The sequence below is a fragment of the Musa acuminata genome, chromosome BXJ1-8, assembly GCF_036884655.1.
Source record: "Musa acuminata AAA Group cultivar baxijiao chromosome BXJ1-8, Cavendish_Baxijiao_AAA, whole genome shotgun sequence".
NCBI classification, from domain to species: domain Eukaryota; kingdom Viridiplantae; phylum Streptophyta; class Magnoliopsida; order Zingiberales; family Musaceae; genus Musa; species Musa acuminata.
This window is the reverse complement of record NC_088334.1, coordinates 49,738,008-49,749,691: the sequence shown is the minus strand read 5'-3', so window position 1 is coordinate 49,749,691 and position 11,684 is coordinate 49,738,008. Positions and strand designations below refer to the sequence as shown.

Genomic DNA, 11,684 nt, shown 5'->3' with positions numbered 1-11,684 from the left:
TCAACAAGAGCAGTAGCAATTCACATCGCTTCAATATATTACTGGTTATTATGAAGTCAATTTAGTTCTTATCTCACCAATAACGTCATACTTTTTGTTCCAGGACGAACTGAGCATCTCTTCTTGTCCTCGATACTCAAATATATGTTCTTAGTTTACATGGTTTTGAGCCAACTTCTTTGCTGTCTTTGGATTCTGAATCGTTCTTGTCGTTCATTCTTCTGCGACCTCAGATTATGGTGCAGGCATTTGGGTTCTCGTCACTGAACATAGTGGCAATCTGGCTTCCATCTCCGCTGCCGTACCTCATGTCTCGTGCAGCTGATACGTAAGGATGCGGCCTATGGCCGCTGCTGGTACCGTAGCTGTGCATGACAAAAGGCTCCTCGTATCTGATCTCATGCGCGCCCGAGGGGTCATGGCTCCACTGCTCCCTGTGGTCGAAGCTGTACGGGTAGTGATGCACCATATGGATCTCCGCCGCGCCTTCTGGTTCTGCTGCTTCGTCTTTGGCATCCGCGGATGGGGTCACTTGGGGAGCATCTTTAGGTGGCTCTTCCGGTGTTTCCGGAGGAGACTCGCTTGGAGGCTGGTCAGCAGCGTCGACCGCCGGCTCGGACCCGCCGGGCTCGGCAGCTGGTTCCGAGTGGGAGCAGATGGTGGCGAACTTCCCCGCCTTCTTGATGGCCTTCACCACCATCTCCGGATCAGCACTCCCCACCACCGTCAGCTTCTGCCGGGCGAAGTCTACGTGGATGTCATGCACTCCTGATCAGTGACACAAGAGTCAGCAACCATCACCCCAAACCTTCTTCTCTCTCACCATCGACGTGATTCATTACCATGGACGCTGTGCACTGCCTTCTTGATCTTGCGCACGCAGCCGCCGCAGTCCATCCGGACCTGCAACTCCGTGACCGGCGATCTGGCCTGCGAGTGCAACACAGCACATCTCAGTGCATGAATCCTTTCAAGACACCACGAATTTGAGCTGACCTACCTCGAGTGCCGGAGCCATGTGAGAGCTCGTTTGGGGACCGAGGAAGAGGACGAGGGATAGCATCGTATTTGTACCAAGAAGAGGATGCCACTTGGAGAGGCTCCGAAGCTGGAGTGGGGCAACCTCGAGAGAATTTGCTTTGGCTCGGTCACTGTATAATCTCGGCCGACCACAAAAGTAAAGCGAGCACAATAGAAAAAGGCAAAGAGCAAGTGGCAATTCCGAGAGGCAATTGGGAAATATCCATTTGCTGGAGGAATGAATCCCTGAGGGCCAAAAAAATTGAGCTAAGTTTATATTCTCCCCACGAATCATTCTGATACCGAGGAACCTATTGTGTTCGGCTCTTGGCGAGCACCATTGCCACATTTCTTTCATCAATTAGCTAATCGATATTGGAAGATCGACACACGATCAAATAGAAGAATGTAAATGGTTATCGACCCTCAACAGGCAGAATGTAAAGTAAACCCATAATAGAAGAATTAGAAGCATCTTTTGAGTAATCCATATCAAATTCCAAAGCTTCTTGTATATTCTATTCCAAACATTGTTTAATCTAGTAGAGATAGAAAGTCTTAATGCCTCTCAAACTATGTCACTTCTAATGAGGCTTCTTCTGACTGATTTCAGGTTGGTACAAAAAAACTAATGGCTTTGGCAGCCCACTTTTCCCTTTTTCTGCTTTTGATTGGTGTGAAACATTCATTCCCTACTATGTGGTCTGGATTTTGACTAATTTATTCTGCAACTTATGCCAATAGACAAGCATCTCTTGTCATGGAAAGGGTGACAATGACTCTACCATGATCAAAAATTGCCTGTGCTTATCCTACAGTAGTGAGGTCAACATTTATACTTTGAGAACTTAGTCTCGACAGATTGAAGTTTAAGAACATACCTTCGCTTTTGCAATGGCATAAAGCAATCACAGAATGAAAATGGCAGCTGATGGCTCAACCTGCTGTTGTTTTCAACAGAGACAACCAAACAAAGTTTTCTCTTCAGCTTTTCTTAGGCTGACTTTTTCATTTAAAAGATTCTCATCTTCCTCCTCTCTTTTTTATTTTTTTGTTCTTTCGTAAATAATGTCAAATTTTGATCTCAGTTTAAACCCTGTGGATTAGGTTGTCGAACTAATCGTGTTTAATTGGAACCCAAACTCTCGTTACGGATCGTTCGGTTTTAAGTCAAATGTGATTTGGTTTGATTTAAATTCATTTTAAGACCAACTATTTTATTATAGTTGATAGCAAAATTTTGTCTTCATCATAATTATCATATTATATTAAGGTCATCCATTCATGTCAGGAATCCAATGTCCTATTCCATATGTTTCATTCTGCTCCACAAATTATTATTGAGAAGTGGGATCATCCTATTTATTCTTCTTGATCAATGATCTGTGATATGATAAAGATAGGTAAATGAAAATTGTAATGTGTTATATTTGTATGTATTCTTAGAAATATTTGCCTTATGCATTTATTAAAATGGAACTTTGTTCATAAACATCTTGATTAGTAATATATATATATATATATATATATATATATATATGCTAATGTAATTATATAAAATGTTGTGTTGTTATTATTGTTTTTGCCTTTTTCTCAACATGAATTGCTCCCTATCATTTCTGTTTAGCATTTGTGGGTCTTCATACAACAATCATGTCATCATAATTCCAATTGTTAAAGAAATGGCAAAAATAATGGAAAGCTTCCAAGAAACTCCTGTGTTGAAACAAATAAGAAATAATTAGTTGATATATATGAAGGAGTAGTAGATATCACAGTGGTCTCATTTCCTTTCAGGAAGTTTCTTGGTGAGTGCAGATAGATAGATAGATAGATAGATAGATAGATGCATGGAGGCCACTCCTTACACATAATTGCAACCAAAAACATGCACAAGAATTCTAGGATGAACAAGTCTGGCAGTGACTTCCATCGAATAATGATACCAACCATGTAGTAGCATTTGCACAATATATAACATCATGCCATGCATCTTCTTCTTTCATCCTTCGTTTCCTGATCTACTCTCCTTTTGCGTAGGAAACCTCAGAGTCGTCCAGTATGGAGCTGGAGGAGTGGGAGTTGCTCACCGAGAATGGCCTCCTCGATGCAAACCAGCGACCCTATTTCTTCCCAGCAACCTGCAGCATCGATGCCGACTACTTTGCAGGCTACCCGAGAACAACAAAGGAGTGGATTCGGCACGATGCAGAAGCGACTTCACATGAGATTGCGCCGGCAGCGGCCGCCGATCTTGAGGAACCGGAAGAAAAGGAGTCCTCTCCGCCGTCCAGCTTCGTTGTCAGCGAAGAAGATGAAGCCCTTGTCGGGGAGTACTTGGAGCAGGAGATGTCTGATGACTGCAATGGCTTTTGTTCGATGTGGAGATTGGCCGGTGTGGGAACTCTTTGCACGGTAGGTGTGGCTGCTGCCGCGGTGGTGATCATGTTCATGGTTGGCAGAGATCGCAACAAAAGGAACAAGGCGAAGTCGAGGAGGAAGACAAGGTGATGGTTCTGTAATAAAGAAAGGACATTCGATGTTGTGGTTGTCTGAGTTCCTCCTTTCTCCTATGAGCACTGATTGCCGAGATGTCATTTACAGTCTCCTATATGGCAGTAGTAATATGTTCTTGAATGAGATGACACAAACCTATGCTAAATTATGAAACCACTGTAACTTTATCGTGCAGTACTCCAATCATGGTGCAAATTTTAGGCTTAATCTGTCATATTTCAGATTTATTTAAAAAAAATATATTATTTTATTATTCATAATTTACAAAGATTTTTTTTTGCATCTTTGAATTCAAATCAATATCTCTACAATTGTTTTTTTTAATTAAAAAAATTAAATCTTCTTACTAGGGTGATGAAAACATATTAATAACCATAGGAATCTTTGAAAAATCATAAAAATTATTTTTATGATTAATTTGAAACCATACATACTAGTTTGGAACATGATTTAATTTAAATTTATTTAATTTCAATCAGGTTAAGTGGCCTTCAAGTTAGTTTGGTATCATCTTGAATTGGTTTGAACCATTCAAACACGTCTAATCCAGTTGGTTTAAACCAATAAAGGAAGAAGAAACTAGGTTATATCATATAGTGCTAGCTTAAATCGAATCAGTCTTGAACAAGTCATGTGCATCGCACGTACCTATCTCAAGTTGTATGTTAGGTTGAGATACAATAGGTTGGATAGAAGGGCGACGATGTGTTTAGTGCCAGTCGCATAACTGGATGGGCATAACTTCACGGCTTAGGTTGAGCCTTACTCACAAGTTGAGTTAAGCCTTACCACTGAAGTTAATCACGCTTAGCTTGCGGGTTGTGTCATGCATAGCTACATAGATTGGGTCATGCTTGGCCACATGGGCTGGGTCGTATTTGGCCATATGAGCCAGACCATGTTTGGTTACATTAGCTAGGTTCTGTTTGGCCACATGAGTTGCATCGTACCTCGCTACATAAGTTGAGTTATGCTTGCCATATGAGCTGAGTCAAACCGAGCCACATAAATTTGATCATGCTTAACTAGATAGATTAGACAATACTTAGCTATATAGGCTAGGCCATACATGGCCATATGGGATGAGTCATACCTGATCACATAGGTTAGGTCATGCCTAATCACATGGGGTTGAGTTGTATATATCTACATAAGTTGGGTCCGATCAAATGTGTTAGGTTGTACCTACCCATTGGGTCATACCTGATCACACAGACTAGGTCATATCTAACCACATAGGTTAGACCATACCTAGACATATATATGTATTGGGTCATGCCCGATCATATGGGCCGAGCTGACTAATAAACTTAACTTAGGTCAACTCTAATTTGACTTTTATTATTAAATTATATTTTAATATTTTTATAAGTACTTTAAAATATTATAAAATAATAATTAATCTTAAATTCATTCTTCTTCGTGAAATAACTAATTTAAATTCATGATTCCAAATTTAAAACTAATTAAATCATAAAAAATTCACACATAATTTCTTAAAATATAAATATATCTAATTAAAGAAATTAAAACTATTATTAACATTAAATTAACTAATCATTCTAACATCATAATTAAATGATCACTATTTATTAATCATAAAATTTTAAAATTAAAATATACATCATATAAATTATACTAATTTTAATATTAAATATTTTAAAATATAATACAGAAAGGTAAATGATCTTATCTCTTCCTGGAATCTTCTCCTTAACTCTCGGAATACCCTTTATATAAGAGAAGATAAATTTTTCCACAAAAAAAACAATAATCTAATTTTTATTATTTCACATATAAGATAGAATTATAATATTTATTTTTTATGATTCACACACAAAAATAAAATTTAATTATTTATTTTTTAAAAATCACATCACTCATTATGAAATAAATTAATTAATAATTTAATTGATTTATAAAATTATTAACTTATACACTTGATTAAAACTTAATTTTAATTATTTTATTAATTATATTATACAAACAAGAAAGTTAATCACTTAAATAAAATAACACATTATTTATGATAACTTGATTTATATTAAGGGAGAAAAAAATCATCGGTACATAATCTCTTAGACAAGCTATAAAAGGATACTTCCTACTCAACAAGACACTTTATACTCAGTAGTTTGGATTGGCAACAACTGCACACAGGGGAAAGAGAACATGAAAGATATCAAACATTTTCTGTTAATTGCTAATCAATTAATCAAGTTTACAGGTATCATATATTCAAATGACCAACTCCACTTAATTGCAACATATGGTTTGATTGGAGAGAATCTCATGGACCTAATGCAATCAAATATTATAAAGTTTAGACAACTGCTGAGCATCTAAAAGCTCCAATTGATACATGAAATTCCCCCTCAAATCCAACACAAAAAAAGTTTGAATTCGTTGGTGAGAAAAATTAGACTATAAAAAGACTTAACTTGACCATCAAACTATTAAAGGTGATAGTGAACTTTGTCTTTCTTGCTCTGATACAATACGAAATTCTAGTTTATAACTAAATCATCTAAAAGATTATGTTGATAGATGTAATAGAATGTTATGAACTACATTGAGACAGAACATGGCTGAGATATTATAGCTGCTGCCACTTATGACGTTTGTCTTTTGGGCAAAATGTCGAGCTTTGGAGGGAATAACAATTTATTGGCTTGCAAACAAGGTGAAGAACACCTTAATAAACTACTTAGCAGTCGATGAAAGAGCATACTATTGTGAGAGAGCTGCATTCTGCTGAAAGTTTGTGCATGCTTCAGTGAATGAAGGATAAGCATAGGTTCCATCCAATAAGCTGAGAGCGATGGTGCTGTAAGCTGCATCTGTAAAGTGAATCCCATCCCATGACAAAGAATCCGATGAATCGCTGCACACCTTTGACATTTGAGTACCACACATTTTGGACCAGCTGAAATTGTAGAGGCCATCACTTCCGCAACAGGCAGCAAGAGGTGTCTTAAATCCTGAAACCACATCGATGATCTTAGCTCAAAGATGAAATAGTATATTTGGGTAACATCAGTTGGTGTCTTAGCCCAAAAAATAAGTTGTTCCATTGCTCCGCCCTAAGGTCTACTGCAGCTATGAATTCTCATATTGTAACACGTTTCATGCTTAATAGAAAGCTACTTCGGATCGATAGTGAAGTACATGATGCATGACGAGACAAATTTTGCAACAAGAATGCATGTTCCTCTGATACCTAGAGTCTCAAAATTAGCATGATAACGATCATAATTTGCAAACTACTTTATCCCTGGCAAGATCAAGGGCCTTATATTGACGGAAAGGACCAGAATTCAATAAATTGGTAATTTTTCTTTTTATTTTTGGAAATAAATTATTATAGGAAGCTAGTATGGACTCGATGCTATACACGCATGTCATAGTTATTAAAACAAAATACTTCAAGAAGCTTTTGTATATGTAGCACAAAGCTCACTTCCAAGTAACAAAGTACTTCAGTAACAACTGGCTGAATATAGTTGTTAAGCTTTGTTTCCGATTCAAATGTGATAATAATGTAATAATGACAGGTAAAACATACTTATCGTGGTACCAAGATAATATAACGAGAGCATACCAAATTGTTGGGGAGAGCGGAGTATATTCAGGACAGCTTCATAATAATCAGCATATATGATTGTGGCATGTGGATAAACTTTTCGAAGCTGATTGAGTTCATCCAGAAGCATGCTATTGTGGTACTCAGACAGCTCATTCAACCAGCTTATGCAGCCTGTTTGTGGGTCATATTCTTCAGCTACTGTGCTCTGGTAATCTGAAAGATATGCTGGTACACATCCAATTGGGAAATTCCCTGGAACAACCAGTGTAGTTGCCCCAAGTTGGATCAAGACCTAGCGATCAAAATGAGTGTTACACTGGAGCAAATTCTTTTAGGAAACATTGCAAAATGCCAAAAAAATGCACACAGAAGCCAGAATATTAACATATCAAGATAGGTAGACTTACCTCGACTGCCTGACGAATAGCATCGATAACACTTGGTACATAAGTTCGTATCTCTTGTATGCTTTGCTTTTGAGCAAATGCATAATTGTAGTCATTGCCTCCGATCTCGCCCATTAAGATCAGAGAATTGCTTAATACGTCCTTAGAGTCTGTCAGTAAATAGAAAACATTGAGATCAATATAAAATTCGTAACATCTAACACTGGAGCAACATGCACTGCCTCTCCAAGAATTAGAAATTTTCTTATAACATTCCACAAGGAGATTATATAAATACTTGCAAAGATTTATGCAAAATTTTCAAACCAAGTTTGGCCAAGTAGCTTAGCTATATGATAAATCTGTAGGCCATGGAGTAGGTTTAGTGCTATCATCAAGATCATAGTTCAAAGCTAAACTTGTTAGAAAGCAATTAATGTGTTTAGTTTTTGCACAGTTCAAAACTGAAAAGGCTCCATGAATGATTCAATTAAAACTATGATATGATGAATAAGTAAGTGAATTTTTTGCTTCATATTTGAGGGAAATATGAAACACAATATAGAGGAAGGCAACAGGAAGAGTTTGTTGAACCAATCAAGTTTGAGTTCATAAGTACTCAATGCTGAATCCACAATTAATGTCTTTATGTATATTTTTCTTATTACTATGTTATTCAGTAGATTACTTAATCTATTAATTTTCCCTAGAGATTGATGTGAGGAACATTTGACCGACTCTACAATCTCATCCGATAAAAACAAGACGAGGCAGAAAATTCGAAAGCTTGGAGGTAAAGTACGCACTTGATTCGGAGCAGAGTATAGGCAGTAGTTGTTTGAACCACTCAAGTTGAACACCCAAGAAGTACTCCATGGGCGAAAACTGAAATCCCTTGTCCTCAAAGAAGCTGGCGTTGAGCGCGGTGGCTCCTGCGAAGGCAAAATTCGCCCCGTACCGGAAGTCCTCGGCGTTCCCTCCTGCGAGATACGGGCGCAGCATCGGCAGTCCCATCGCCTCCGCTGCGCTCACCAACAGCTCTCACTATCTCAGACATCCAATCTTTGTAAGCTTAAAAATCATAGCCTTTTACTATAGAAGATGAGAAGAAAATAAAGAAAATCGATGTTCAATTGGGGAGAGTCATTGAGTACCGTCCAAAAGCTCATGTCAAGAACAAACGCAATTAATGCAGAGAGAGAGAGAGAGAGAGAGAGAGAGAGAGAGAGAGAGACTGCAGAACCTATGAAGTCGACGATAAGTCGGCCATCGGAGAAGCGGCCGGTGGCGTGGCCGAAGTAAGTCTGGCCGTACGGAAGATGGCGGACAGACTCGACAATGATGCCGCTGTTTATCGCATTTCCGGTGTCCGCGATCGAGTCGCCGAAGCTGAAGATGGAAGTATAGCATCCGACGGCCGTGCCGGTGAAGAGTAGGAACAGCACGACGAGGAGGCGAAGGCCGCGGCCGGAGGCCACCGGAGGGGAGGAACAGCTAATCATTTGTCGGCTAGATTCGCCCTCGAACGCAATTTTTCCCCCGAACTTGGTATCCAGAAGAAGAGATGAACCTGCGTTATATGCGTTCGTCATTTACATCAATGTCGTCTCGGACACTGATCGGAGAAAATTCATGTGGGACCCCAAGTAAGTCGAATAATCTCCGAGGAACAAGTAAGACGGGTGCACGTATTCGGTCAACCGAACCACAATAGCCGAGATCAGAGATTTATTCGAGATAGTGGGACCCGCATGTGGGGTCAAAGGATCCTCCAACAACAGGCGGAGTAGGAACGTAGGTGAAGTCTAAACGAATAAAAAAAAAACCGCTTTCAGCATAGTACGCCAAACGCTCTGCACTTATTGGAGGAGAGGCGGGGCCCGCGTGGGCCCTTTCGTTCAAATAATTTAGGGAATAAAGAAGTCTTTGAGACGCTTTTTGTTTGATCGTGACGCGACCACTTTAAGCGAAGTGGCCGGCACAGCTTGTTCACGATAGCGAGAGAACGGACGGCCACTGAAGCTTTTGGGCATTTAATTATTTTTTTGAGCATGTGATGCATGATTGATCTCTCAATCAGTGACCTAAATTTTTATTCTAGGAACATATGTTGCTAGTTGATGCAGAAATCAACTAATTTCCAGAGTCCTAATATTCCTATAAATTAAAGAAGCAAGAAGAACATTGTACTTTAGCATCTCCTGTAGCGCAAGAGCAAATGAAGAACGAGTGCCGCAAGAATATGTTTGATTCAATGCTGAAAAATGAACACTTAAACGATTCTAACTATCCTGCTTTGATACCTTCCATGTTCTCCTGGAACTCTAGGAATCCAAACTATAAGCTCTACCAGGCAATGCATAAACAAGGCTTTTTGGATGATCAAACTGACTTTTCTACTCCTTTCTCATAAGCTTCATGGCAAAATGCAGCATACAAATATGTGGCCGAGCTTATTTTCTTTCTTGCATGTTTAGCTCGAGCAAGTTTGGTTCAACAAAGGAATGGCGAATGGCCCTCTGATCAACCCATCAGAAATGGCACGGTAAGTTGCCTCGGTTGGGTGGAATCCTTCCCAAGAAGCATAGGCTAATGGATTGCTGCAAACAGGTCCAGTTTCATCGCATCCATGTCCGTGGCCTCCGCAGCAAGCAGTAAAAGGTACTGTGATGCCTGCAACAACATAAATATCATGCTGTTAAAACGATGGTAAGTAGTAACCTTTGATCAAGAGAGGTGCGGCAAGAACATATTTCTTGGACACGAGGATTCATGGAACTGTAAGAAGCTCACCGAATTGTTGTGGATTGGCGAACATCCTCATGCCGGATCCGAAAAGATCAGCGTAGGCGATGGTTACATTCGGATAAAGCTCCATGAGCCAGTTTAGCTCATCCTGCAACGCTTTGTTGTGGTACAGCGACAAGTCATTCATCCACACGAGGCAGCCGTGTTCATCATAGTCTCCAGAATCTGTGCTGTAGAACTTTCCGAGCCACTCCGGAACACAGCCGATCGGTAGGTTTCCGGGAACTATGAAGTTTCTCGCGCCGAGTTCGATCAAAGTCTAGCTTTCAAATGGTGAAGTGAGTTTGACGAAGCAACGTGTATATATGTAGCTGATTACATGTTCATAAACAACAAGTGTTACGAGACTTACGGTGATCCCGGAACTGATTGCCCCAAGCACAGAGGGCACAAATACTTTCGTGATCTGATCTACCGGTATGTTCTGAGCCAACGCGGCGTTGTAGTCATTGCCTCCAATCTCTCCCACCATGAACAGCGAGTTGCCCAAGAAGGTTGGTTCTGGGAATGCATCCCTTGTTAGAACAAGAATTCAAGTTTTCGTAGAACTCTCTCTCTCTCTCTCTCTCTCTCTCTCTCTCTCTCTCTCTCTCTCTCTCTCTCTTTGATCTGAAGCTAAGTTAAGAACATGAGTGTCAAGAATCTCACCTGCAAGGGACGGCTCGGATCGAAGCAGGTCCTTAAACCACTCAATCTCGACGGCCAAGGAGTAGTTACCCCAACCGGTAACATCAAGCCCAAGGCCGGCCAAGGCGGACTTGTCCTGCGCTGTGGCCCCTGCAAACGCGAAGTTGGCGCCGCGTGAGAAGTCCCCTCCTCCACGGATCGGCGGCACCAGCGGCAATCCAACGGCTTGTGCTGCAAGTTTCATCCGAGAACAAGAAAACGATTACTGCGTCAAGTTTCATTCAACTATGAGACGCAGCAGTGGTTGATCAGTGCGACGACAGACCGATGAAGTCCAAGATGAGTCGGCCATTGGAGAACCGCCCCGTCGCACGATGGAAGTAGGTCAGCCCCCAGGGCGGCTTGCTGACGGAGGTATTGGCGTAGGTGTTGACGAAGTTGCCTGTGTCTTGAAGCGAGTCGCCGAAGCTGAACATGGCCGGAAAGCAGCTGCCGTTTGCGTGGTGGATGTTCAGTAGAAGCAGGATGACTATGATGAGGTGAAGACGGTTGCCGGAGGCCATTGTTATGCAACCAGGCGGCTCCTTCGACGGCTTATGAAGGTGTTCACCCTCGGGTTGCCTGTGTTTCCACACAATATGACATGTTAATTGCTTCCTACGTGCATGGGATCTCTCCCTTTATTCTCGAAAACACTCTTTTCCTTTCCTTTTTTATGACTGTCCTAAATACTTTCCTCA

At 40.5% G+C, this 11,684-nt stretch overlaps 3 protein-coding genes across 3 annotated transcripts; all 3 read right to left on the bottom strand.

The window, feature by feature from the left end:
* Positions 1-13: 13 nt before the first annotated feature.
* LOC135588560 (uncharacterized) lies at positions 14-1,069 on the bottom strand. Its single transcript, XM_065080745.1, has 3 exons — positions 1,001-1,069; positions 843-930; positions 14-768 (listed from the first exon to the last, which is right to left on the bottom strand). Exons 1-3 carry the CDS (start codon positions 1,061-1,063, stop codon positions 230-232), a joined length of 690 nt encoding a protein of 229 aa, XP_064936817.1. The 5' UTR covers positions 1,064-1,069; the 3' UTR covers positions 14-229.
* A 4,987-nt stretch (positions 1,070-6,056) lies between these two features.
* Positions 6,057-9,116, bottom strand: LOC103995892 (GDSL esterase/lipase At1g28570). Its single transcript, XM_009416625.3, has 5 exons — positions 8,753-9,116; positions 8,316-8,531; positions 7,531-7,679; positions 7,139-7,415; positions 6,057-6,518 (listed from the first exon to the last, which is right to left on the bottom strand). The coding sequence occupies exons 1-5, from the start codon at positions 9,099-9,101 to the stop codon at positions 6,268-6,270; spliced, it is 1,242 nt and encodes a 413-aa protein (XP_009414900.3). The 5' UTR covers positions 9,102-9,116; the 3' UTR covers positions 6,057-6,267.
* Positions 9,117-9,737: 621 nt separating this feature from the next.
* Positions 9,738-11,684, bottom strand: LOC103995893 (GDSL esterase/lipase At1g28590). The gene is made up of 5 exons (XM_009416626.3): positions 11,270-11,684; positions 10,966-11,175; positions 10,670-10,818; positions 10,303-10,576; positions 9,738-10,182 (listed from the first exon to the last, which is right to left on the bottom strand). Exons 1-5 carry the CDS (start codon positions 11,505-11,507, stop codon positions 9,983-9,985), a joined length of 1,071 nt encoding a protein of 356 aa, XP_009414901.2. The 5' UTR covers positions 11,508-11,684; the 3' UTR covers positions 9,738-9,982.